Here is a 24,676-nt window from a genome sequence, read left to right as displayed (position 1 = left end):
TAGGAAACGTTGCAGTATCGATCTACTTTTTCAAAGGTCCATATTACAATGAGGCACGTTTGAAACAAGAGATGACACATTGCTTTGTTATGTCATGTTCATGTGTTCATTGTAGGAGAGCCGTAGCTTAATTGGTGAAAGCGCTCAGGCTGCGATTGCCCGAGAGTCGCAGGTTCAAATCCTATCAGTTCCGAAAATTTTTATATGCATTTAAAATTTATAAAATTTATAATTCCTCCAAGTGTAGGTAAAAACACTAATAACAATTATAAAAATATTGAGTGTATGGCTGTGCGTGTGTGAGTTTGCGTCGCGTAGGTACTTGTACTCGCGTATATGAAGCCACAGAACTCACCGCCGCGCCAGAGAGGTAGTTCGTAAAAACTAACGTATAAGATTACGTGACACTTATTGTTGCCAGACTATGTTTTTTCGATAACGAAGTTCATAAAGCTGGCAAACTGAAATAAATAGTGTTGAAATTCCATGAAGGTATATCGGGTGTCTTTATCTGCGACTCGAAACGTGATTAAGTGACTCCAACCAAACTTTTCAAATTTATAATAGCAGTGAGTTTATCTCTACTAAATAAAAAGATAAATAGTAAAAAGTATTGTGTGGTTTTATGAATTCACGGTAAAAGTGAAACCCTTTTTTTCACATCAAAGATATTTAACTAAAAATTTTCGGAATAACATTCCATTAAGGGTTATCGCTTCATCTATCTTATTTTATACTTGGAAAATGGGAATGATAATGGGAAATGTTTTTTTTTTTTTATAAATAAATAAATATACTACGACAATACACACATCGCCATCTAGCCCCAATTTAAGCGTAGCTTGTGTTATGGGTACTAAGATGACTGATGAATATTTTTTATTAATAATATACATAAATACTTATAATATACATATAAACACCCAGACACTGAAAAACATTCATGCTCATCACACAAACATTTTCCAGTTGTGGGAATCGAACCCACGGCCTTGGACTCAGAAAGCAGGGTCGCTGCAAACTGCGCCAATCGGCCGTCGAATGAGAAAAGTAGACTAGATCTGCAACTTATATTTTTATTGAACTCTGTGTTTTAGAGTACGATATCTTAATATATAAAAATCTCCTGTCACGATGTTTGTCCGCGATGGACTCCTAAACTACTTAACCGATTTTAAATTAAATTGGCACACCGTGAGCAGTCTGGTCCAACTTAAGAGATAGGATAGCTTAGATCTTTAATTATAGTCGCAATTTTATTTTATTATACATATATATATATATATATATATATATATATATATATATACTACTATACTCATTTAAGGCTTAGCGATACTGAATACTTTAAAAACAAAATCTAATGCAGACGAAGTCGCGGGCAAAAGCTAGTATAATATATAATACGATATATAATATATAATACTTAACAATTATTTAGATTGTGATTATACATATCAAAAAATGTGTTTCCGTCACGGGACGCCTGACAGATGCGGAATCGGAATGATGTGTTTTTTTAATAATTTTTATGAACCGAATACGACAGGAATCAGATATTGCGTTATGAAAAGATAAAGCCGTATAAATTTGTTCCGAAAATAAAAAACAAATACAACCGAATTCATAATCGAATCATTGGACGGCCGATTGGCGCAGTTTGCAGCGACCATGCTTTCTGAGTCCAAGGCAATGGGTTCGATGCCCACAACTGGAAAATGTATGTGTGATGAGATTGAATGCTTTTCAGTGTATGGGTGTTTATATGAATATTATAAGTATTTATGTATATTATTCATAAAAAATTTCATCAGTCATCTCAGTACCCATAACACAAGCTACGCTTACTTTGTGGCTAGATGGCGATGTGTGCGTTGTCGTAGTGTATAAATTATTTATTTATTTAAAACCTCCCGTTTCTGTAAGTCGGTTAATAATGACTGTTTATTACAAAATAATATTCATTTTTATTATTAAATACGAAATACAAACATTCAATCATATATCGTGGAGACGCGTCGCCACGCCAATAATCAGGTTTACCTTCCGCCTATAGATGTTTCACATCAAAACCTGAAAACAATATTTCATAATCGTTGAGTAATTTTGAATTATTTTCAATCATTCTATTATCAATTCCATCTCGATTATCTCTCAATGTAACCAACATTTTATGGAGCACTGGCAGTAATGAGTGATAGTCTATACTCTATACAGTACACGGTCAGCTGATGCGAACTATAGGCACCGCCATATTGGTTTCGGCTGCTCTGACGAGCGCCTGTCACTTTATCCCTACTCCGCGGCCGATCGTCACGCGATATGCAACACACAGCCGAAAAAGTTTGAGACGACGTAATCAAAGTTTTACACTAAAAAAATATTAAAATAATGTACATTATTCTACTTGAAGTCCTTTCATTTGATTGAGGAAGCTGTGAAAAAATATTTACCTAAACCTGTGAACCGACACTTTGTGGCGGCGGCCATCTTGGGACGGTTTTGCATCAAACATAGCTAAGAACACAAAAAAAACTTATATAAACGGCCAATAGAAAGGAAAACGGGAAAAATTTTTCCTTTTTTAAAATTCCGTTGCGTGTAATGCGGTGTAAAGTTACGCCAAAATAATGGATGACGGAATTGTTTCTTGTAATCAGTTTTGCGACACTCAGACGAAGACTGCAAAAGCATATATCTACTATAAAAAATAAGCTAAATTTTCTATGTATACTTACTCCGCGAAAAGCAGGAGAATCTGTATGTTGTTTCTTCAATCTTTATATTCCACACAGAACAGATCTTCGCCAATGCGAAGTATAGCAAATTAAGCTTGTTTTCATTTCCGCGTTACTTTGCGTAACTCCATGATACATCATGGAATTCCACAAAGTAACTCCTCCGCAAGTCTGGTTCTATCCATACAAAAATATTTAAAACACATTAATTTAAGGTTGACTTATACGCAGACGAAGTCTCGGGGGAGCGCTAGTATGTTAGAGATTTAAACAATCTGAATACCTAACTCCTGCTTCTAACGTTTTCAATATTTTAAAACAAAACCTGATAAATATGCAAAATCCCCGCCGAGCTATATCAATTTGGCAGGCAACCAAATAAATCAATTTTTACGGAATTTATTTCTGCTATCTGCAATCCATTAGTACTAAAGAACAATAGATTCTTTACTAATGTTACGAATATTAAATGAATAAATATCCTTCGAAAATACACATATATCTAGACCCAAAGTAAGTGTAGCTTGTGTAAGGTACTAAGAAAGCTGATGAATATTTTAATCAATATAATACACATAAATACTTATAATATACATATAAACACCCAGACACTGAAAAACAGTTATGTTTATCACCCAAACATTTTCCAGTAGTGCGAAAATCTTAAGATATAAAAAATTGAAACATAAAAACTTGAAGTTTGTTGACAGTGTTCACAAACGGATATTATGCCTCTGACAGCGTTTGCGAACACGATGTCTATTTTTCAGTTCTTCAATGTATTTAATCGTAAAAAGTCGGGTTATTACTTTATTTAAGTAGTTTTTTTTATTAGTGATTATTTTTTGGTGGCCAAAATCTTTAATTTTGTTTGTATTTTATTTATATGTAGGTACTCTCACGACTCAGACGAATCCATTGACACTACTCCCAAAACACTACGACAAGCAGTTTAGCCTCTAGGGCGTTACATACTCGAAAAACATAACCCTCCTTTCTCAGTCGGGTAAAAAAAAACATCCGAAATGATAACCTTCATTTTGTAAGAAGTCTATTAAAAACCATAGGCATTTGTTAGAAGCTTAGAAATTACGCGCGCGTCCATTTATTTCAATTCGGTCCCGCCAAAACAATGGGCGTCGAAATTTTTACGAAATATGGAAACGCGACAAAAGGGAAATACCTACTTATATCGAAATCACAGTACATACTCGTACTTACCTAGCACCCATGTTGTATGACAATGAATTTTGTAATTGCTAATTTCTTAATTGCTGCGAAGTATCTCACGATACTCATTAGGACTTTATAAACATGAAGATAAGACACTTTTTGATCACCGCTGAGGTACGGTGATGGTTTTTGCTCAAACATGCTTGGAAATTCGAGCTGTATTTTGGCAACATTCTTCTAGATAATTCGAAATTGCTGAACTGGACAAAACAAGCTAGCACCACAGAATCAAGATAATTAGAAACCGCGTACAAGACTTATATTGAAGCGTCAAAAACCACTCCACTTTACTAGATTCTTTATTATTGTTTGTAAATTATGTATTAAAATCTACTTATATATATTATATACATTTTATATGTGTGTATTATATAGATTTATTTAGTTATGTATGTATTTGTATCTGTACATTTTGGTATTTATGTATATTCACTCTTGGCACTATTACGTTCTCTAGCTGTAAATCCTGTCTACAAAGGTTGCCTGTAAGAGATTGCTTGCAGCAATAAGGCCGCTTTTGCATGTCTACATTGTTAACTGTATACTCCTTACTGTTTCTTTTCCTGTATGTTATACATGCAATAAAGTGTTTCTTCTGCTTCTTCTACTATTAAGCAGTTCACAGTAATTATTTTACCTCTAAACGTTTACTCTACAATGGGAAAATGGGAAAAGTTTGTGAGCTAGCAAGGTACCGCGGGTGTGAAGGGAGACGTGCGCAGGGCGTTTTCAATGTTTTTGTACACAATGCACTGCATGCAATAATGGCTTAATGAGGGTTCTGTATGTTCTTAATTCTGTGACGTTAACAGGCTATATTAACCCATACCCATAATCGGTTCCTGCGCGACATTGTGCCCTAAATCTCTTAGCAGCACGTCTTTGTCGGTAGATTTGTAACCAGCCACGGCCGAAGCCTCTTACCAAACCAGTGAAAATTCTGAATCATTAATTCCCAAATTGTCCCTACCGGTATCGATCGAGCACTGCTCCAGGGAGGTCGCCAGAATATAAGTATAAAATAAAATAATACTAAAAAGTGATTTCTAATATCCCTACTTCCCTATCCCTATCCCTACTTAATATTATACGCAAAAACTACATAACCGATCCTCATGACACTTTGTACACATATTCTTGGAAGTGGTAGAAGTAATATAGGATACATTTTATCCCGACATTAAGCTCGGTTCTTTTGGGAGAGGGGATGAGTGTTTGTCGATTTTACACCACAACTCCGACAAATTATAACCGATTTAAATAATTATTTTTGTACTCTAGAGGTTATAATATGTGTTTAATTTTGCCCAAACTGTGATAAAGGACAGAACTCCTCAGCGAACAGCAGCAATCCGGCTGAGCGATAATGAATACTTTAACATTTTTGATCTACAACTAAATTTAATGCCACATCAAAAAACAAAATCAATCACAGACAAAGTCGCGGGCAACAGCTGGTATTATTATAAAGAAGTATGTCATACAAAGTCAAATTCGAAACCCTTAAGACACATAAAAGCTAACCTAACTGCTTCTCGAACGCAATTTTTTTCATATTCGCCATTTTCAAAATCCTCTTAACAAAAGGGTCGTTTTTCAATGCTTTCTTTATTTCCGTTTCATCTATTAAAGTCATTATAGTTGATAATTTTTTGGTACTTGTTGCTAGCTTTGTTGTACTCCCGGTTTTGTTCCGTCTCGATTCTAGAGAATTGACGATATCATCAGCATCCGTCCAGTTTATCTCTCCTTCTCTTTTTATTCTATCTCTTAAAAGTCGATCAGCTATTTTCTCTATTAGTTTGTTCTGTTTATTCAAAACATTCAATATTTCTTTCCTTTCATATTTCTCTCTTCCAGCAACATTGTCGTAATCATTATCATTGTAATTATGATTTATTCCGTAATAATTACCCCTAAAACTGAATCTCTTTCTCAAATGATTGTTTTCTGCATTGTTAACATTTGTCTTATCATATTTATGATTAGGAAAATTATTTATTGCTCTTGCGTCATTATAACTATTAATTATACCGTAATTTGGATTCACTCTGTAGTTATTATCATTAACGCCATGTCTTATGCTCAAATTATTATTTTCTTTAGTATAAAATTTTCTAGCATCATATTTAGAAGTAGAGTTATTAAAAATACTTCTTTCATCGTTATGTTTATCAAATAAATTGTAATTGTAATTATTATCATGACGTCTTTCCACCAAATTATGTATTCTTTTATTAGGTAAGTTCCCTATAATTGATGTTTCTTTATACGTAATATTATTATTCTCTCTATTGTGGAAATCATTATTATTGTTATTTTGATTTCGTCTGTAACTATTATCATAATTATCAAGCTTTGTTGAAACATTCGTGTTCGGTATTAATCTCAAATGATAGTAACGGAAATAGGTTTTGTCAACATTCGTTTCAGGTAATCTTTCCATATCATTGTTATTTTTATATTGTAAATCCGTTTCATGTAAATTAGGTAAAGGAAAATCTTTATCATAGTTCTCTTTGTGATGAGATACAGTTCTATCAAAATCGGGTACAGGAAAATCATAATTCGGTGTTGCCGCATAGTTCTCTTTTCTAATCATAACAAAGTTGTCGAGATTTTGTCTGATTCTGTCTGTATCACCCCTTTTTTGTACGACTGGTATTATTTTTATGTTTGAATGATCATCGATTGTTCTAAAACCTACGTTATTTGTTTTCGCTACATCATGTTTATTTTGATATCCAAATGTTTTAATAGCATCTTCATGATTTATTTTTGCTTCGATTTGTTTGTTTACATAGTCAGATGGGTTGGGAAAGTATGCAAGTTCGGGATCGCGTAACGTTTGTTCTTTATTATATGCGAAGACAGAGTTCAGTTTATTTTTGTCTATGTTATTTGAGTAGTTCTCTTTAAACAGCGAAGCTGCAAACATGTTGGAACCATTAAAAATTTAATCTCTTTAGTGTTGCATACCTGAGTTCTATTGCGTTTTATTTGTTTATACTATTACTGTCCATTCCTAGTTCCTACATAGTCGACTTATAAACAACGTGTATGCCATACTAAAATATTAATGTACTTGTAACATACAAGACAGAAGCCGCTGTCAGCTCTTTTTTTGAGTTGGATGTACTAGGACTCCATAACAATTGAGTAGTCCCCAAACGCAGAAAGCAGGTTTTATGGGACATGCTAATGCAAATTAAACTAAACGTTCACAATTACCACCGATTGACATCCACTGCTGGACATAGGTATTCTGTAGAGATTTCTACACGCAACAATCTTTTGGCGTTAGGCGTTATCCAGTGACTTCCTGTGTCTCTAATGATCCCTGTTTACCTTGCGGGGGTCAACCAATGTTGGGTTTTCTAGTTTGGTGCCACTCCGCATTGTGACCCTCGCATTTACCCGTAGTACAAGCTGTATGAGCTATACGCTCATTGTTAATCATAACTCATTTCGCTTTAAATAAAAAGTCATCATCATCATCATCATCATCATCATCATCATCATCATCATCATCTTCATCACTATCATTATCATTGCCAACCCATTGTCGGCCCACATCAAACGTCACCTTTGCGTACAATAAAAATACAAACGTGACTAAGACCGCAAAGGTCGCAAGATTTACGCCTTTTTTTTTTCACATGGGGAAATCCTCATGGATAGCACCGCACCGCGCCACGGGGTAGCACCGTGATTATGTCGGACTCGCACCGACTTAAACCTCACCGTGTTCCAATCAGTCGTTGGTGGCTGGGCCACGGGAACGCTTTCGGACACATCCCAGAAAAAGAGGAACGGGACCAGGCTCTTTTGTTAATTTTTTTTTTTTGACGTGACAACGTCTTATAATTCGATGGAGCCGGCTGCACGCACGAAAAATCATGACGTATGCGGCGTTACCTCGCTCTGAGGCGTTCCATTCAAGGCTTGAAGTGCAAGCGAGAGCGCGGAACGAGCGTTCGATATCTGCCTCTCTCATATTTGAGTGAGCGATGCGTCCACGTGGACAGCTTCTATACAGTAAATACATTTACATGTTTTCGGCAAGGATGAAGTGCAGTGAAAAGTGAATGTGGTGTCAATTGTTTATAGCAACGATAATATCTATCAAACAAATAAAATTAAAATTTTCTTTTGAAAAATGCAACCATTCCATCAGTATTTGTGTGACTCATCGGGGAGCCGTACCAGTGGCACTACGTACAACGGAAGTTTCCGGCCGACCAAGTACGGAGAAAAGCCCAGAGAAAGAAGAAGAAGCGATGATGCAGTCTAAGATGGTAGCGGGCTAACCTGTTAGACAGCATGGTAGTCATATCTCTAAACAGCTTCTACGCGACATCGCACCTAACACTAAATCGCTTAGCTGGCACGTCTTTCTCGTCTGGTAACTAGAAAGAAGTGGTAAAAATCAGAAATTATAAATAACGAAATTCCCCTGCCGGGAATTGAACTAACTACTTAAATACACAGCGCTTACCGTTGCGCCAGGGAGGTCGAACTTAGGTTCTCAGTCTCAGAACATGTTGGCTTCCTAACGATTCACCATCACCGTTAAAACTCTTACGAGGTACGTACCGGAGATGATTCAGAATAAACATGTTTAGAATAACAAGTGGTTTACCGTTAACTTTACCAGAATGTTCTCGCTCAAAGCCATGTTTATCTTTTACGTCTGTTTCGTTTATGAATCTAATATTTATTTCTTTCAGCGTAGTCCGTTTATCTGTGTGCTCCGTGAATTCTATTTGGAGCATCAACTGAGTTTCAAGTGCATCTGGAATTTTTTTAATAGTATTTATAGATTTCTTTGTTAGATCAGTTGCGAAAAAGAATGGTTGTAGGATTGTAGTAGTAGAGGTTCTTGTGTCAGAGCTCCTCCGGGAAAGTACCGCCATGATTACATATAATAAAAACAAATTAAAAAAATCTTTATTCATGTAGGCCTATCACAGGCACTTATGAAGCGTTCATATATATATTTTTTTTCGACAATACACACATAGCCATCTAGCCCCAAAGTAAGCGTAGCTTCTGTTATGGGTACTAAGACGACCGATAAATAATATACATGAAATACTTATAAAAACAGATAAACACTCAGACACTGAAAAACATTCATGTTCATCACACAAACATTTTCCAGTTGTGGGAATCGAACCCACGGCCTTGGTGTCAAAAAGCAGGGTCGCTGCTCACTGCGCCAATCGGCCGTCGTAATATGTTTACATAATTGTAAGGGGGTGGTGATAACTTCGTTTGCCATTTTAAAGCTACTATGGTTCCAAACGCGCCCCGGTCTAAGAGCCCACAACAAACTTAGCCGGGTATTTTTATTTGTTATCACCGTCTCACGCTAAATTAATATTAAGCTATGATGTTACAGCAATTCACACCCAAGCTTTTTTGTCGTTTAATTTTGTAATTTCTGAGTTAAATCTCCGGATTTAACTAATAAATAAAAATGGCAAAATTAAATATTGCTTCGGCCGCAGTAGTGTTATCACGCTACAGATAAAATAAAAAAATAACTCTTACTTCCAAACACAAAGTAAAATGAACACATACTATATAGCGTATACATTGTCGATACAATTTTATTGTTCTTTTATGGTTTCGGATTTTTATTATTATTAAAGTTTACCAAGACACCTACATAACTTCTCCACGCCCGTCTGTCGGTCCCTGCGCGCCTTAGCCACGCTGACAAAGTAAAATAAAAACCAAGAGTCGAACCAGTGTCTTTTATGATAGTTTAGTACATCTAGTATTTAGGAAACAATTGTCTTTTATGCACGTTAAGTACGTCTCGTACATAGGAAACAGGTGTCGTTTATGCAAGTTCAGTAGGTCTTGTATACAGGTCGCAAGTGTCTTTTATGCAAGTTCAGTACGTCTTGTATACAGGTCGCAAGTGTCTTTTATGATAGGTTAGTACGTCTCGCATATATGAAACAATTGTCTTTTATGCAAGTTTAGAACGTCTCGCACATAGGAAACAGGTTTCGTTTATGCAAGTTAAGTACGTCTCGTATATAGGAAACAGGAGTCTTTTATGCAAGTTAAGTACGTCTCGTACATAGGAAACAGGTGTCGTTTATGCAAGTTCAGTAGGTCTTGTATACAGGTCGCAAGTGTCTTTTATGCAAGTTCAGTACGTCTTGTATACAGGAAACAGGTGTCTTTTATGCAAGTTTAGTACGTTTCGTATACAAGTCGCAAGTGTCTTTTATGCAAGTTTAGTACGTTTCGTATACAAGTCGCAAGTGTCTTTTATGCAAGTTTAGTACGTCTCGTACGTAGGAAACAAGTGTCTTTTATGCAAGTTTAGTACGTTTCGTATACAGGTCGCAAAGGTCTTTTATGCAAGTTCCGTACGTCTCATATATAGGAATCAAGTGTCTTTTATGCAAGTTTAGTACGTTTCGTATACAAGTCGCAAGTGTCCTTTATGATAGTTTAGTTAGTAGGTACGTCGCGTACGTAGGAAACAGGTGTCTTTTATGCAAGTTTAGTACGTTTCGTATACAGGACGCAATGATTTTACGTTGCGCGCGCACACAGTCACAAAAAACCGACACCATGAAGTTAGCTATAAGGTTTGACAGTGTACACTTTGAATTGTCAAAGTCTGCGGGCTCATTCCGCTGATATAATTGTACAAAAATCTCAAATTTTTAATGTTGAGTGAAACTTGGTTGTCCGATAACTACGAGTCTATTAGTGTTCCAAATTTAATTATGTTTATTATGTCCATTTATTTAATTATGTAGAATTTTTTTTTTTTGAGATATTTAAATAAACCTTATTTAACTAGATAGTGCCATATAATAAACTTTCAATGTATGAAATATCTTTTTTCTATTGTTAGTGTCGTTTTTTCAACAAAAGTAGAATAAGGCGAAAAATAAAATATTTGAAAAGATTTTTATTTTATTACACCAAAGTATAACTTCCAACGCGTGTACATAACTACACACACACACACACACCTTTTTTTTAATTAACCTCAATATTTGGACGTCGATGTGAACGACAAGATAAATGAAACACAAAATGATAACATTTATATATACATAATTAGTGTTTAATACCATATTTTTCCAAATAAAGAATTTGAATTTGGAATCTAGGGACTGTTTCTCAGTGTGGTATCTAGATGGCGCTACATCGATACCATATGAATTCTAGTTTACTTTTATATTATATTAAACAACTTTTACACTATCGGAAAATTTCATACCCTTGCCCTTTCATTGTAAATCGAAATTATTCTTATGTTTTAAGTTGACGAATTCTAATATTTTGATTTTTTTTAGTTCTTAGTTCACATGTTTTAATATTTAAATCAATTGCATTAGTAACATAGTTTCGACAAATTTTATTGCATGGCCCCGGGCGGGGCGTCATTTCTCTTATGTTGTACATGAAGCAATTAATAAACAATAAATAAATAAATAAATCCAAACTGTTTCCGGAAAGGAGGCTGATGAAATTCGCACCTAATAATACTTCATCGTCATCATCAGTGGCGTGCACTTCATACATGCACAAAAGCACTGCATACCCAAATTATTTTATATAAGTCATATTGGAGGAGAAAATTTCCATTGTATGCCATGTACCTGCTTTATGCATACCCTGGTCAAAAACCCTGCGCACTGGTCATCATAATATCAACCAATAGCCGGTCCACTTCAGGGCACGGGTCTCCTCCCACAGTGAGAAGGGGTTAAGGCCGTAGTCCACCACGCTGGCCCTGTGCGGATTGGTGGGCTTAACACACCTTTGAGAACATTATGCAGAACTCTCAGGCATGCAGGTTCCTCACGATGTTTTCCTCCACCGTTGAAGCAAGTGATATATTAATTAATTGAAACGCCCATAACTTAGAAATGTCAAAGGTGCGTGCTGGGATTCGAACTCGGCACCGTAGTCAAAGTCCTAACCTCTGGGCTATCACCGCTAACTATACTTAATCCGTCGTAAATCGGAAATTGTGACATTAAACGTGTGAGCGGCCATTACAGACTCATTTATAGTCTGTAGTGTATTAAAAGCTAATAAGCAAAATTCCTGAGGTGTTAATGACCACATAATACATATACACTAGCGAGTAGCGCGACTTTGTTCGCCTTTATTTCTGTCCTTTAACTACCACTGTGTAAAAAAAATATTTTTTTGAAGTAAATAAATAAATATACTACGACAATACACACATCGCCATCTAGCCCCAAAGTAAGCGTAGCTTGTGTTATGGGTACTAAGATAGCTGATGAATATTTTTTTATGAATATAATACACATAAATACTTATAATATACAGATAAACACCCAGACACTGAAAAACATTCATGTTCATCACACAAACATTTTCCAGTTGTGGGAATCGAACCCACGACCTTGGACTCAGAAAGCAGGGTTGCTGCCCACTGCGCCACTCGGCCGTCAAAGCTTCAATCCATAGAATTAAGACCATACAGAAACCGCGTGTTACACGGGTGACGGAAAAATCTTTAGGAATCCTGCATGCCTGAGAGTTCTGCATAACGTTCTCTAAGGTGTGTGGAGTCCACCAATCCGCCCTGGGCCAGCGTGGTGGTTTACGGCCTTAACCCCCAATCATTGAAGGAGGAGACCTGTGCTTTGTAATGAGCTGGTAACCGGTTGATATGATGATCACAAGTTAGTGATAATAACTGGGAACCGGGTGCAAAAAAACACAATGCCTAAAAATTTTTGCCCGACCCGAGATTCGAATCCCGGACCTCCTGATCCGATAATGCTAACCGTTATAGTAATATAGTTGTAATGTGTAGTAATGTTTTTTTTCTTTTCAGGTAATAAGGGGTGTTCACATAGAGCCAGCGCACGTGGTTAAGAAAAGAAGTATAGACCAACCGTTAAGAATTAGTATATTTTATGACCATTCTGTATATAGGTGAGTGTTTATATTTAAAAATAGTTGGAAAATCAAAAAGTGCACGCCTCATAATCTCATTCTCATTTAATTTATTAAATAATAATTAAAATATAATTATACCGTGAAAGGTAATAGGCTTCTATTCCTCAAAATACTGAAGCCTAAAAAAAAACTAACTGGATAAGTGAAGTGTTTCGCTCGATATCGTGACCACAAGATACGGGATCCGCACATACAGACACACGGACGTCCAAGACAGAAATTTTTAAACAATTTTTTAATTCGTTTAAATAATAAAAAGTGATTAAAAATATCATGAGTGTTATCATAGTTTCTTCTCATCATTTGTCTATTTATATTCACTTATAAAAGCAATAAAGAATATAAGTGACATTTTAAGATGGAGAATCACTCGGTGTGCGTCAACTGACAGTAATACCAACAACGCTTCGCTTATGAGGCGTGCAAAAATAATGTCAAAGTCAAATATACAGCGTTTAACAGAATTACAAGAATTTTGAATATTTCGAATCATCGGCCCAATAGTATGAGCGTTCGCACTCGACAGCCGTGTGATGTCCGTCGAGAGTGACCCTTCAAATCTCTTGAAAGTTGATCTTATTTTAGGGATCAATCATTAGTATTAAAAGCTAATAAGCAAAATTCCTGAGGTGTTAATGACCACATAATACATATACACTAGCGAGTAGCGCGACTTTGTTCGCCTTTATTTCTGTCCTTTAACTACCACTGTGTAAAAAAAATATTTTTTTGAAGTAAATAAATAAATAAATACACTACGACGATACACACATCGCCACCTAGCCCCAAAGTAAGCGTAGCCTGTGTTATGGGTACTAAGATGACTGATGAATATTTTTATGAATAATATACATAAATAAATAGCAATATTCATATAAACACCCATACACTGAAAAACATTTATGCACATCACACAAACATTTTCCAGTAGTGGGAATCGAACCCACGGCCTTGGATTCAGAAAGCAGGGTCGCTGCAAACTGCGCCAGTCGCCCGTAAATAAATAAATAATATATAAATAAATATACTACGACAATGCACAGATCGCCACCGTTTTTTTTTTTTTTGTTGACGGGGGGGAAATCTTCATAAAATTCTCTGTGGGAGAATTTGGGTTATGTGGGATTTCTACCCACTAAAACCCCGTCGGTTACCAGCCTCAGTACATATTATGGGAGGCTCCGGGATCTCCTAGGAACGCACCGGTGCCTCCCTTGCACAACGCATTATTCTACTGTGTACATTATTCTACTAGTCATGCTCTTTCATTTAATACCAATGTTCAAGGAGTTGTGAAAAAAAATAATGTAATCCGCCATTTTATGGTAGCGGCCATCTTGGATTTGAAATTTATCATAGCATATAGCATTTTACTAGCCAAGCCCTTTCATTTTATAACAAAGTCAAAGTCAAAGTTGGATGGATTTTCATCAAACGTAGTTAAGAACACCCCGACCAATCTATCTTACGAACAAAAAAAAATCAAAATCTGTTCATCCATTCGGGAAATCCGATGCCAAAGACAGACACACACACACGCACACAGACACGTCACGTCAAGTTTTAGCACCACGTAATTTTATATAGGGGTTTGAAAATTTGTGTCACCCTTCCGGATATTAGCTCGTACAAACAGACAGACAATGCGTCTCTTACAGTGCGCAATCAACTTAACAGTAAAAGACCTTGGTGTTCCGGAATAGTGATTTCGTTGAAGCTTCGATTTCGCATGCTAAATCGACTCGTGCGGAATTTAAATTTTTCGCAACTTATTTCAAATCGCCGGTCGCTTCGCAATCGAAGGTTGTGATATGCTAATTAGCTAACTCACTACATATTGTTATGAACCTAAGATCACGCGTGTTGAGTCAAAATCAATTTTTAACACTGACGCAAAAACGACCCCGTCGTTTTCTTCGTCGTTGAACACCCAGACACTGAAAAACGTTCATCCTCATCACACAAACATTTTTTACAGTTGTGGGAATCGAACCCACTACCTCAGAAAACAGGGCCGCCGCCCACCACGCCAACCGCCTGTCTAAAAAATTGGGTTTTTATACGCTTGTAATTAACGCTATTTTATGGATATTAACATATTATAACAATAATCAAAGTTTTTCTTTTTTTTTTCAGGTTAGAACCAAAGAAATTTGAAATGATTAACGTGAGTATAACATTTTTTTTACACGAACTAGCTGTGCCCTGCGATATCACCCGCGTGAACTACGGGACGCATTTTTGAAGTTATACTTCTTTTGGCGGGCTAGGTAAAAATGGTGAGCGTTAATTTTTACGATGCGCGCGCACACCGTCACAAAAAACCGACACCATGAAGGTAGCTATAGTTAAAATTGTAGTTTTTCTAAAAAAGGTTGGACAGTTGACTTTGAATAATTCTAATTTCTAATATAGTAACATTTTTGAAAAGACTTTTATCTTGTTACGCCAAATAAGTATAACTTCTAACGCGTGTACAAGAGTACACACACGTTTTTTATTGAAGTAAAACTTCTTTAGGCGCGACTAGGGAGTAACTCGGATGCTTTTCTGACGGAAGTAACGCGTCATACGACGCGTCATCAGGCGTCGTCATACGTCGGACGTCTGTGTAGTAGCTATTTAACAATAATAATTTGTATTGGTCGTATGTCATATACTCCACGCCCACTCCATTCTTGACTTATACGCCAGCTAGTGGCAAATCTATATATATATAATGAAAATGGTCTTCGTTTGAGGCTCAATCACGCCTAAACCACTGATCGTATCGACATGAAACTACCACCATTCGATGCGAAATTTTTCCTAGATGGTTTATGGCTATCTATTTTTTGAATTCCAACATTCCTTCATTTTTTTATTGCTGTTTTACTTTTATGAACATTTATCCCGCTAATAAAAACAAAAGATAAGCATTTTCTCTTGATTCTCTGGATTTCAACAGAGTGTATTAAACGGATTATGGTTTTTTACATTCAGCTAAGAATCTACTCACGGTAGTGGAGAACGGCTGGACCAATTGGGCTTTTTTTTTATCTTCAGAATTGTCAGGAGAAAGTTTTGTATGTAAGAAAATTTTAAAAAAGCCCGATAAAAAATTTCGATGGTAATCGAAGAATTCCCATCTATATAGTCACTCACCACGAAATCTCGGGAACCATAAGACTTAGAAACTTGGTAGGAATATTACTTTTGCTATGTAGAGGTCAGCTATGAATAGATTTTAAGAAATTCATTCCCCAAAGGGGATTGCGGGGGCGTTAACAATGAACAATTCCCGTTTTTAAACTATAGCTCCTATAGACTTCAAATTTGGTAGGAATCTTCTGTAAGAGGTGTAGAAATAGGCTATGAACGAATTTTACGATAGCTCACCCCACAGGGGGTTGCGGGGGTGGGTATTAACAATTAAAATTTTTAATTTTCCAGCTAAAGCTCCTACAAGCTCCAAATTTTGTAGAAATTTTCTATAAGTGATGTAAAAATGATTTATGGACAAATTTTACGATATCCCACCCCAAAGAAGATTGCGGGGGCGTTAACAATGTAAATTTTCAATTTCCAAGCGATAGCTCCTATAGACTCCAAATTTAGTGAGAGTATTCTATATGTAATATAAAAATGATCTTCGAGCGGATTTTACAATGAATCACCTCCAATAAGGTTCGAGGGGGTGGGTGTTAACAATAAAAAAATTCAATTTCGAAATATAGCTTCTAAAAATTCTAAATATGGTAGGAATCTTTTATTATTCACATAAAGAACATCTCAAAATGGATTTCAATAAAGTCTACTTCCGACAGGAATTGCGGGGATGGGTGTTAAAATCTAAAATTTTTATTTCTAACCTGTAACTTCTACAGACTCCAAATTTGTTAAGGATCTTCGTGTATGTAGGGATATTCGTGTATTTCCTTACAACAATCGTCTTTTTGGCAGCAGAGAAAAAGTCATTGAGAGGTTTCAAAAACTTAACTTTACATGTAGCTATCCAATCAACGGACTAAGAATTTTACATTCATTTTACTTTTGCAGACTACATAACCGACGAATTCTTTTATTGCGGGATCGCGGAAATGTAACAGATTGAAATGAATGCATTTTCCAAGCACATGAGATGTGGAAAAGAAATTTAGTTACTTATTCCAATAGAATTCATAAAAAAACATGCACAATTAATTTTCTATAAAAAATTGATGTCACGGAGAAAATTTTAGTTAACAGAAAATTCGTCGCACTTGAACCTAGACAGATTTCAACTTCACATATGAGACTTGCAATGACTTTAACTTAAACTTTCAATGCTCATTTCAAATTTTTTTCTTCATGTCAATTATTATTAATTTTTGGAAGAAAGGCACGGAAATGTTATAATGATTGCACATTGAAAGTTACAATGAATATTAGTGAGAAAAATCACCTGGATGAAAGATACAGGCTAAATCGATGGAATTTGGAATTTGAGTAAGTCTAAACTATATCGATGCTTACAGTTCTATCCGCGGGGCCTATTTATGTTCATACAAAAATAAAAAAAAGGAGAATAATAAAAATATAAAAAAAATAAAATAAAAATGAAACATAAAATGTAATTTATTTCCTTTTTCAATTCGCCCAGCGAAGCGGGCTGGAAACGGCTAGTATCATAATAAATTAGGATTATTCATTTCCAATATTTTCAAACGGATCAATTGTAAATAGCAAAATGAATAAAAATTCAACAGTTTAAAAAAAAATTAAATTGCAAAGGTTTTTAAAAATCTTTAATATTTACTTGTTTATTTATTACTTTTGTAATAAATAAATTATTAATAAATTTTCTGAAGATTGTGACATTCTTTAATATTCGATGACACGGTTATATTGTCATGAGCTGATCTAACCTTCAATTTTCTACTCTCAATTATTGTGATAGTGATATTAATGATTTTAAATCTTAATATATATAAATCTCCTGTCACGATGTTTGTCCGCGATGGACTCCTAAACTACTTAACCGATTTTAAATTAAATTGGCACACCGTGAGCAGTCTGGTCCAACTTAAGAGATAGGATAGCTTAGATCTTTAAGTAAAGTCACAATTTTATTTTATTGCAAATTATTTGTCTATAATTAATTGACAGTCACATGTTATATGTATATACAACTATACTCATTTAAGGCTTAGCGATACTGAATACTTTAAAAACAAAATCAAACGCAGACGAAGTCGCGGGCAACAGCTAGTAGAATATAAAATTCGCATCGAGAAGGCACAATTGTATACACATGCCAAATGTCCTATAGTTTATATTAGAGTAAGCAGTTGATTGTCAGTTTTGCGAACTAAATAAAAAAAAAAAAAAAAAAATGGTGAATATTAAATGAAATGGCGGAGTCCCAGGAACATTTTACTCTATCATCAATAAATAATAATAAAAGTTTTACTTCAATCGCACGTAAAGTATACGCATACACTTTTCTTTTCTTTATTCGACTACATGTTAGCCCGCAAATGCTTTTTTATCCGATAGCTGCAATCTCTGTTGATCTGCGGTCTTTTTTTGAAGGTTTCTGATGTATGCGTCCGAAACTGTTCATTTGATCTTTTTATATGAAAATGAAGCGGTGATAGATTAGTGGGTAGGACTTCGACTACATTCCCAGCAGTGGCGTGCACTGGGATTCTTACCAGGGTATGCATACAACAGGAGAATTGCATGAAATGGCAAAAATCCTCCTCCTAGGCGAGCTATATTTCAATTTAAGGGTAAGCAGTGCTTTTGTGCATGCATGAAGTGCACGCCACTGATTCCCAGGGTCGAGTACGATCCCGGCACTACCGACACTACTACGCACATAACTTAGAAAAATTAGAGGTTCGTACCTGTAACTTTTCTAAGTATTATAAACTTTAGTAGGATAGCGATGAGGCCACGAAAAGATGCAAATAAACATACCATACAAATATCACTTTATTAATTTACTTTATAAACTATGACAATATGAACTTATCGTTTTACAACCTCGCAATTCACTTCATAACTCTCTCAAAGAACGATCCAACCCGCCAAGACAAAATCCAATTTCCCGCCAAAACTCCTAGCGTCCAGGTAGAATCCAAGCAATTTGATTGGTTCCCGCCGTTATGCGTCTACCGGCGTTAACCAATCGGAGAATGACAACCGATCGTCTCGTTCAAAAATAAGATTAAATTAAAAAAATAACAAAGAAGTGGAAATTATAATGCTATTTAAATTTAAATCCTAACAATCGACCGTCCTGACAACGTGTGCGCCCTCGCACATGTCGCCAGGAGGCATCCTAACAATCGGAACTTGGCCAGTTGTTTCAATCTTGACATAATTTTAACAATTGAGTACCAAAATATGTTATAAACATCCATTATCATCTTACTATATATTTACATATACATTGGAGTTTAATATAACTAACAAAACAACCACAACCATCAATATTTTAGTAAATAATATAGGTAAAGATTATTTTCTAGACCTATTATACCTTTATAATTATATAAATATAATATTATTCATACTACTTCATAAACATTATATAAATCGACTTGATAAGAAAAACAACGATCGATAAATGTTTTTCATCATAAATGTATTCATTATATTTGGGATCCGAACGATCAATTAATCGAATAACCCATTACGACTCATCCCCTGAACGATCGATTTATCAGGGGAAACCCTACAGACATGCCAACAAGACGATCGATTTACTTGTGGCAGTCAGTGGGCATCATACTCTCTCTCTCTATTTAAGTTCCAGGACACGATCCGATCGATTCTCGTGCCTGGCTCTAGTGTTTTTGCTGTATCAGGGCACGATCCGATCGATTCTCGTCCCTGATTCCAGCTACATCAAGACACGATCCGATCGATTCTCGTGTCTAATCTGCAACAATAGAAAAATGGTTGTCTGTAGTTTTATGCATCAAGCGCTTATAAAACACACAAAACAAAACTTGAACATAAAACATTGTAAACTAAAACCAAATAGAACCAACTTTTATCCAATTTTTTTTTTTTTTTTTTTGCTATATTTTAATCAATCCTCATTATAAGTTACTACTGGTAACCGATCCATTCACCTCAAGGCATAAGCAATATGTATCCATAGCATTATACACGATTGAGTTATCTTAATAAGTTAACCCTTTTGCATAAAGTCGTTTGTTCTTTCATCATCATTTCATCAGCGCCTTTGGAAACAGCATTGAGACAGTACCTCTGATGGTGTCCTACCGGCCGGCGCGGGCGGTCGTTATCTGGATGGTGTTATTCAGTCCCCACTGAATATTTCCAGAATGTTAATCCTAATAATTTGCCAATTCTTTCCACCATATTTCGCCGTCATTGCCTCTAAGGAGTCGAGAATGGTAAGATTGTACCCCTGTACCTACTTTGCCATTCAACCTAGAACTTCCTACTGCGATAAGGGTATGCTTTGTGCCCCTATTCAAGCAAAATAGAGTTAATGTGTGAGAAGTGAAATGGTTACCTTCGTCACTCATAATACTGCCTTAGAGCTCTTATCCCATTTAAGAGGTTGGTATTGCTATCGGGCTTAGTAAAACAAAACTTTGTGCAACCCTCTACAAAAACGAGCATGTGCTAATTGACTTTACGAAGGGTACATGAATGGTAAGAAATGGCATATCTGCTTTAGCAATAGGGTAGGGAAGACCTTCATAACGCTTTGAACGCTTTTAACACATGCTTACCTACGGGGTTTCTTTTATCTGACTTAAGGTAACGAAACAACTTATTATCTTTTATTAATAAGTTATCTTTTAAGCCCTGTTAAGGTCCTACAAAGCTCTGTAGTCTGTACAAAGCTGCAGTGTATGCAGCCAATCCTCACTATTAATTAACCTAACCGAAACAATCTGACCCTAAGATTATATTTATCATTCACTGAAAGACAGCCGGTGCTAGTCAAATGGTATCATGATTGTATTGACCATATGAAAGACAAACGAAGTTAGGTGTATACTAAGCACTGAAGTAGGGACTTGGTAGTAGACCCTGAAGTCAAATCGAGTGAAAACAAACAAGCTTAGCCTATGAGTCGAGCTATCACATCGTCTAGGATGGGCATAGAATAGTTCCCTTTAACTCTAATTAATTTTAGCAATATAATCATAGTGGTATTCGACGCACATTCTCAATAAGCTATCCTTTTAACGTAGACTCAATCATACTAGAATACTCTACAAGCTATTCCAGCATTAAAACATTTATTTTACCTTGACACGTACTTCTTCTCTCTCACGGTGTGACAACCTATCTTATTTACATGTTCTTAAGTATTCTTAGTTTGTTAGTTATAGTTCTTAGTTATGTACGATTGAGTAGATATTAGTTTAATATATATATATTTTTTTATTATATCATTCTTACTTGTGCAATTTTGTTTATGTATTTGTATTTAGCTAATTGAATGTAGGTTTATAATAACTTTACACCACCACCAGATTTTTTTTTTTTCTTTATTGCTTTTATAAGTGAATATAAACAGACAAATATTGAGAAAAAGAAAATTTTCTAAAATCGAAAAGGTGACGCAGATGTATTCAGTAGATATATCGAGGTTTGCCTACATTTTCAACTATAAAGTTAGTTTTATGTTTGTTGGAAGCTTTTTGTTGCACTTAGTCAAACTCGATTTATACAAAAATTTATTTTGGTATAATATTTATTTCAAAAGTTGGTTAAAATAGCTTATATCTTGTGTAGTGTCGTTGAAGTCTCTCTTTATTAAAAAACAAAATACTATTGGCTAAGTAATCACGGAATCAAAGAAACTATTAAGTCTACGAAACTTGGAAAGGAAGCCGCCAGAACCAGTGGCGGTACTACCATACAAGCCGAAAAGATATTAATATTTTTAAATAACACTCGTAATATTTTAAAATCTCTTTTTGTTTTTTTTTTTTAAACTAATTAAAACATTATTAAAAAAAAAAAAAGTTCTGTCTTGGACGTCCGTGTGTCTGTATGTGCGGATCCCGTATCTTGTGGTCACGATAACTAGCGAAATACTTCACTTATCGAGTTGGTTTTTTTTTTTCATAGGCTTTAGTATTTGAGGAATAAAAGCCTATTACTGTTTACGGTATAATTAGATGTAGTTTAATTATTATTTTCAAATAATCTCAATTTTATTGTAATGAATAAGATTATGAGGCGTGGACTTTTGGATTTTCCAACTATTGTATTCTACTTCCGTCTTTGTATTTCTATTGTTCCTAGATAAATAAACCTTTAAGGTCGATAGAAGAGAGTACATTGGCTGTTTAACTCAATATCAACTCTATATCCATCGTGGTCGCGTTAGTACAACCTAGATCTTTACGTCTACAAATAAAGTTAAAAAAAATACTTCAAATTATTGTACAAAAATCTCAATGACCACTAGTAAATAAAAAAATTAATAAATAAATAACAAATTATTACTAAAAGGTGTGAAGCGCCTTTTACCTACCTACTTTTATATAATTTTTCCTTTATGCACACTAAAGACACTCACATTACATTTGACTTTACATTTGATTATAGATTTTAGTTTTTCATGTTTATTAGTGTCATACTTTTTGATTTTGTTTATGATTTACCTCTTAGATGATTTTGTATTTCATGATGTCCTTCAGGGGTTAATAAAGCTTATGTTAATGTAAAAATATCTTTCGTTTGTTTATATATTATATTCTATGTTATTGTCCTTTTTTTTTTGATTATTTTGTTATTGTTTAGTCGTGAGGATTCAGTGACGACGAAGACAACGGGGCTGGCTGAAAACCAGTGCTGCGCTTTTTAGTATGCAGTTATACTGAGCCAGCTCCTTTGTCACACACTTTTTTTTTTTTTTTGTTCTTTAACAAATTTATGTAACATTTTTCTTCTTTCTTTCTTTAATTGAAGACGCAAAAGAATGTTTGTAACGATCGAGCAACTCTTACATTCTCTGCTTATCTATTTCTGGTATTTATAACTGACAGGCTTCTATTTTAAATCAAAATTATCTTAAATAACCATAATCATAAGTGGTTTGATGTTTTTACTTCAACGTCTACTCGTTTTGCCCTGCACAAAAATGAACTACCTGAAATCCAGCAAGGTTCGCAACAAGGGAACTGTTATACTGACATGTCAACTTTCAGAGCGATAGAGACCACCACAAATGAAATATTGCATGGTCGGCTTACCCTCAAGACTTTTTCTTACGATGCCGTTTCCCTTAAAATTATGTTCAAGTCTTGCCTTACCGATACTGCGCCATGGATCTCTACCACTCATGCCGTACTAATTCCAATCAAAGATTCTTGTATCAAAAGTGACATCTTCCTGCCGATATCCATGAACTGGAGCTTAGTTGCAACTTTAGAAACGATAATATGGGGCTGTTTCGGGTATGGCTGATCTTTGAGGATAGATATAGATCTTTTAGCAAATTGCCAAATATAACTTTTCATAGAACACGAGCGTATACTCCATTAACACTAATTCTATAATCATTTTACATTGCCGAATCCCCGTAATAAAGACGGTATATACTCGTAGTCATGAGCCACACCTAACTCCTTAACTAAGGATTCCTTCACCAGCCTAATCTCACTGCCGAAAACGACAAATGTTTGACGTGACGTGCCGTTTATTTGCCCATTTTTCATTAATTTTCAAATAAAAAGAGAGAGGGAATTCTTTTCCTGAGACAAATAGTTTTGGTACGAGTTCTTGCTGCTTATCAAAAATTGCAATAACTAATCAGGAACGAAATACTAGAGCACCGGATTTTAAACTCCTTTCACTGATATCATGAATAACTGCACGCCTATCAACTATATCGCTTTTCATAAAATTAAATTTCTATAGGTATTATACCTGCTCTTCCTTTTAAGTATATCCCTTAAAGCCTGGCCCTAATTTTGCTCGCAAGGAAAAACATTTACTAATTTCTCTTGCCATTTCGGCCCGGTAACAAAACTGAATTTAGGTCTTCCTACCATATTTTGTCAAGGCCTTGGAGTTTCTTTATAGCAAAATGAGTGACAGTTTTATTTATTTTTTTTCCAACCGTATACATAAGCAAAATCATTGTTTTCTTTTTAGCCAAACATCTATCCTTTGGTTTGGTGGAGGGAGTCGAAATTGAAACTATATTTGGGTTCAACTGTTTGGAAAGAACTTCAGTACCTACACGGTTGAGACGTCAAACTGTCCTTAAGACATTTCAAAACATTTCTTAGAATCGGAAAGACGACGTGACCTTTTATCATATCTCGCGACGCCACGACGCGCCGCCCGGCAGGATGCACTGCGCCGGCCCCAGCCTCTGCCCGCCGCGCCGCCCAGCAGGATGCACTGCGCCGTCTCTGCCCGCCGCGCCGCCCGCTGATCTCAGGACACGTGGTCGCTGCGTTGACTGCGACTTGAATGTTGCCGCGGAGTAGCCCGGTGCGAAGTCATAGCTGGCGCGGTGTAGCGGCTGCGACTTCTATTGTTGCTCTCGCAGTTGCAGTAACAGCCTCTCCTAACTCTTCACCCGCTCACGGCTTGGCTCTAGCTCCCGACTCAGGACCCGAGAAGATCTGCGTGCACATAGCCAGCTACGGCTCCGCTCCCTCAGTCGGCTCCGGCTTCGATATTCCACGGGTAGGGTCAGATACAAGAAAACAAAGTTTAAGTTTGAATTTTTTTTTTTTAAA

The 24,676-nt window shown here is 35.7% G+C and overlaps 1 protein-coding gene across 3 annotated transcripts in view; it reads left to right on the top strand.

Annotated features, from left to right (window-relative positions):
* Window positions 1-24,676, top strand: part of LOC120635726 (leishmanolysin-like peptidase) — a 164,297-nt gene that overhangs the window by 66,163 nt on the left and 73,458 nt on the right. For all 3 annotated transcript variants that reach the window (XM_039906854.1, XM_039906853.1, XM_039906852.1), the window contains exons 2-3: window positions 12,829-12,929; window positions 15,090-15,120. In XM_039906854.1, coding sequence (XP_039762788.1) covers window positions 12,829-12,929; window positions 15,090-15,120 — 132 coding nt within the window. The remainder of the gene's footprint in view (window positions 1-12,828; window positions 12,930-15,089; window positions 15,121-24,676) is intronic.

This window comes from Pararge aegeria, chromosome 27 (genome assembly GCF_905163445.1).
Source record: "Pararge aegeria chromosome 27, ilParAegt1.1, whole genome shotgun sequence".
Lineage (NCBI taxonomy): Eukaryota > Metazoa > Arthropoda > Insecta > Lepidoptera > Nymphalidae > Pararge > Pararge aegeria.
This window is presented reverse-complemented; position numbering and strand designations above follow the sequence as displayed.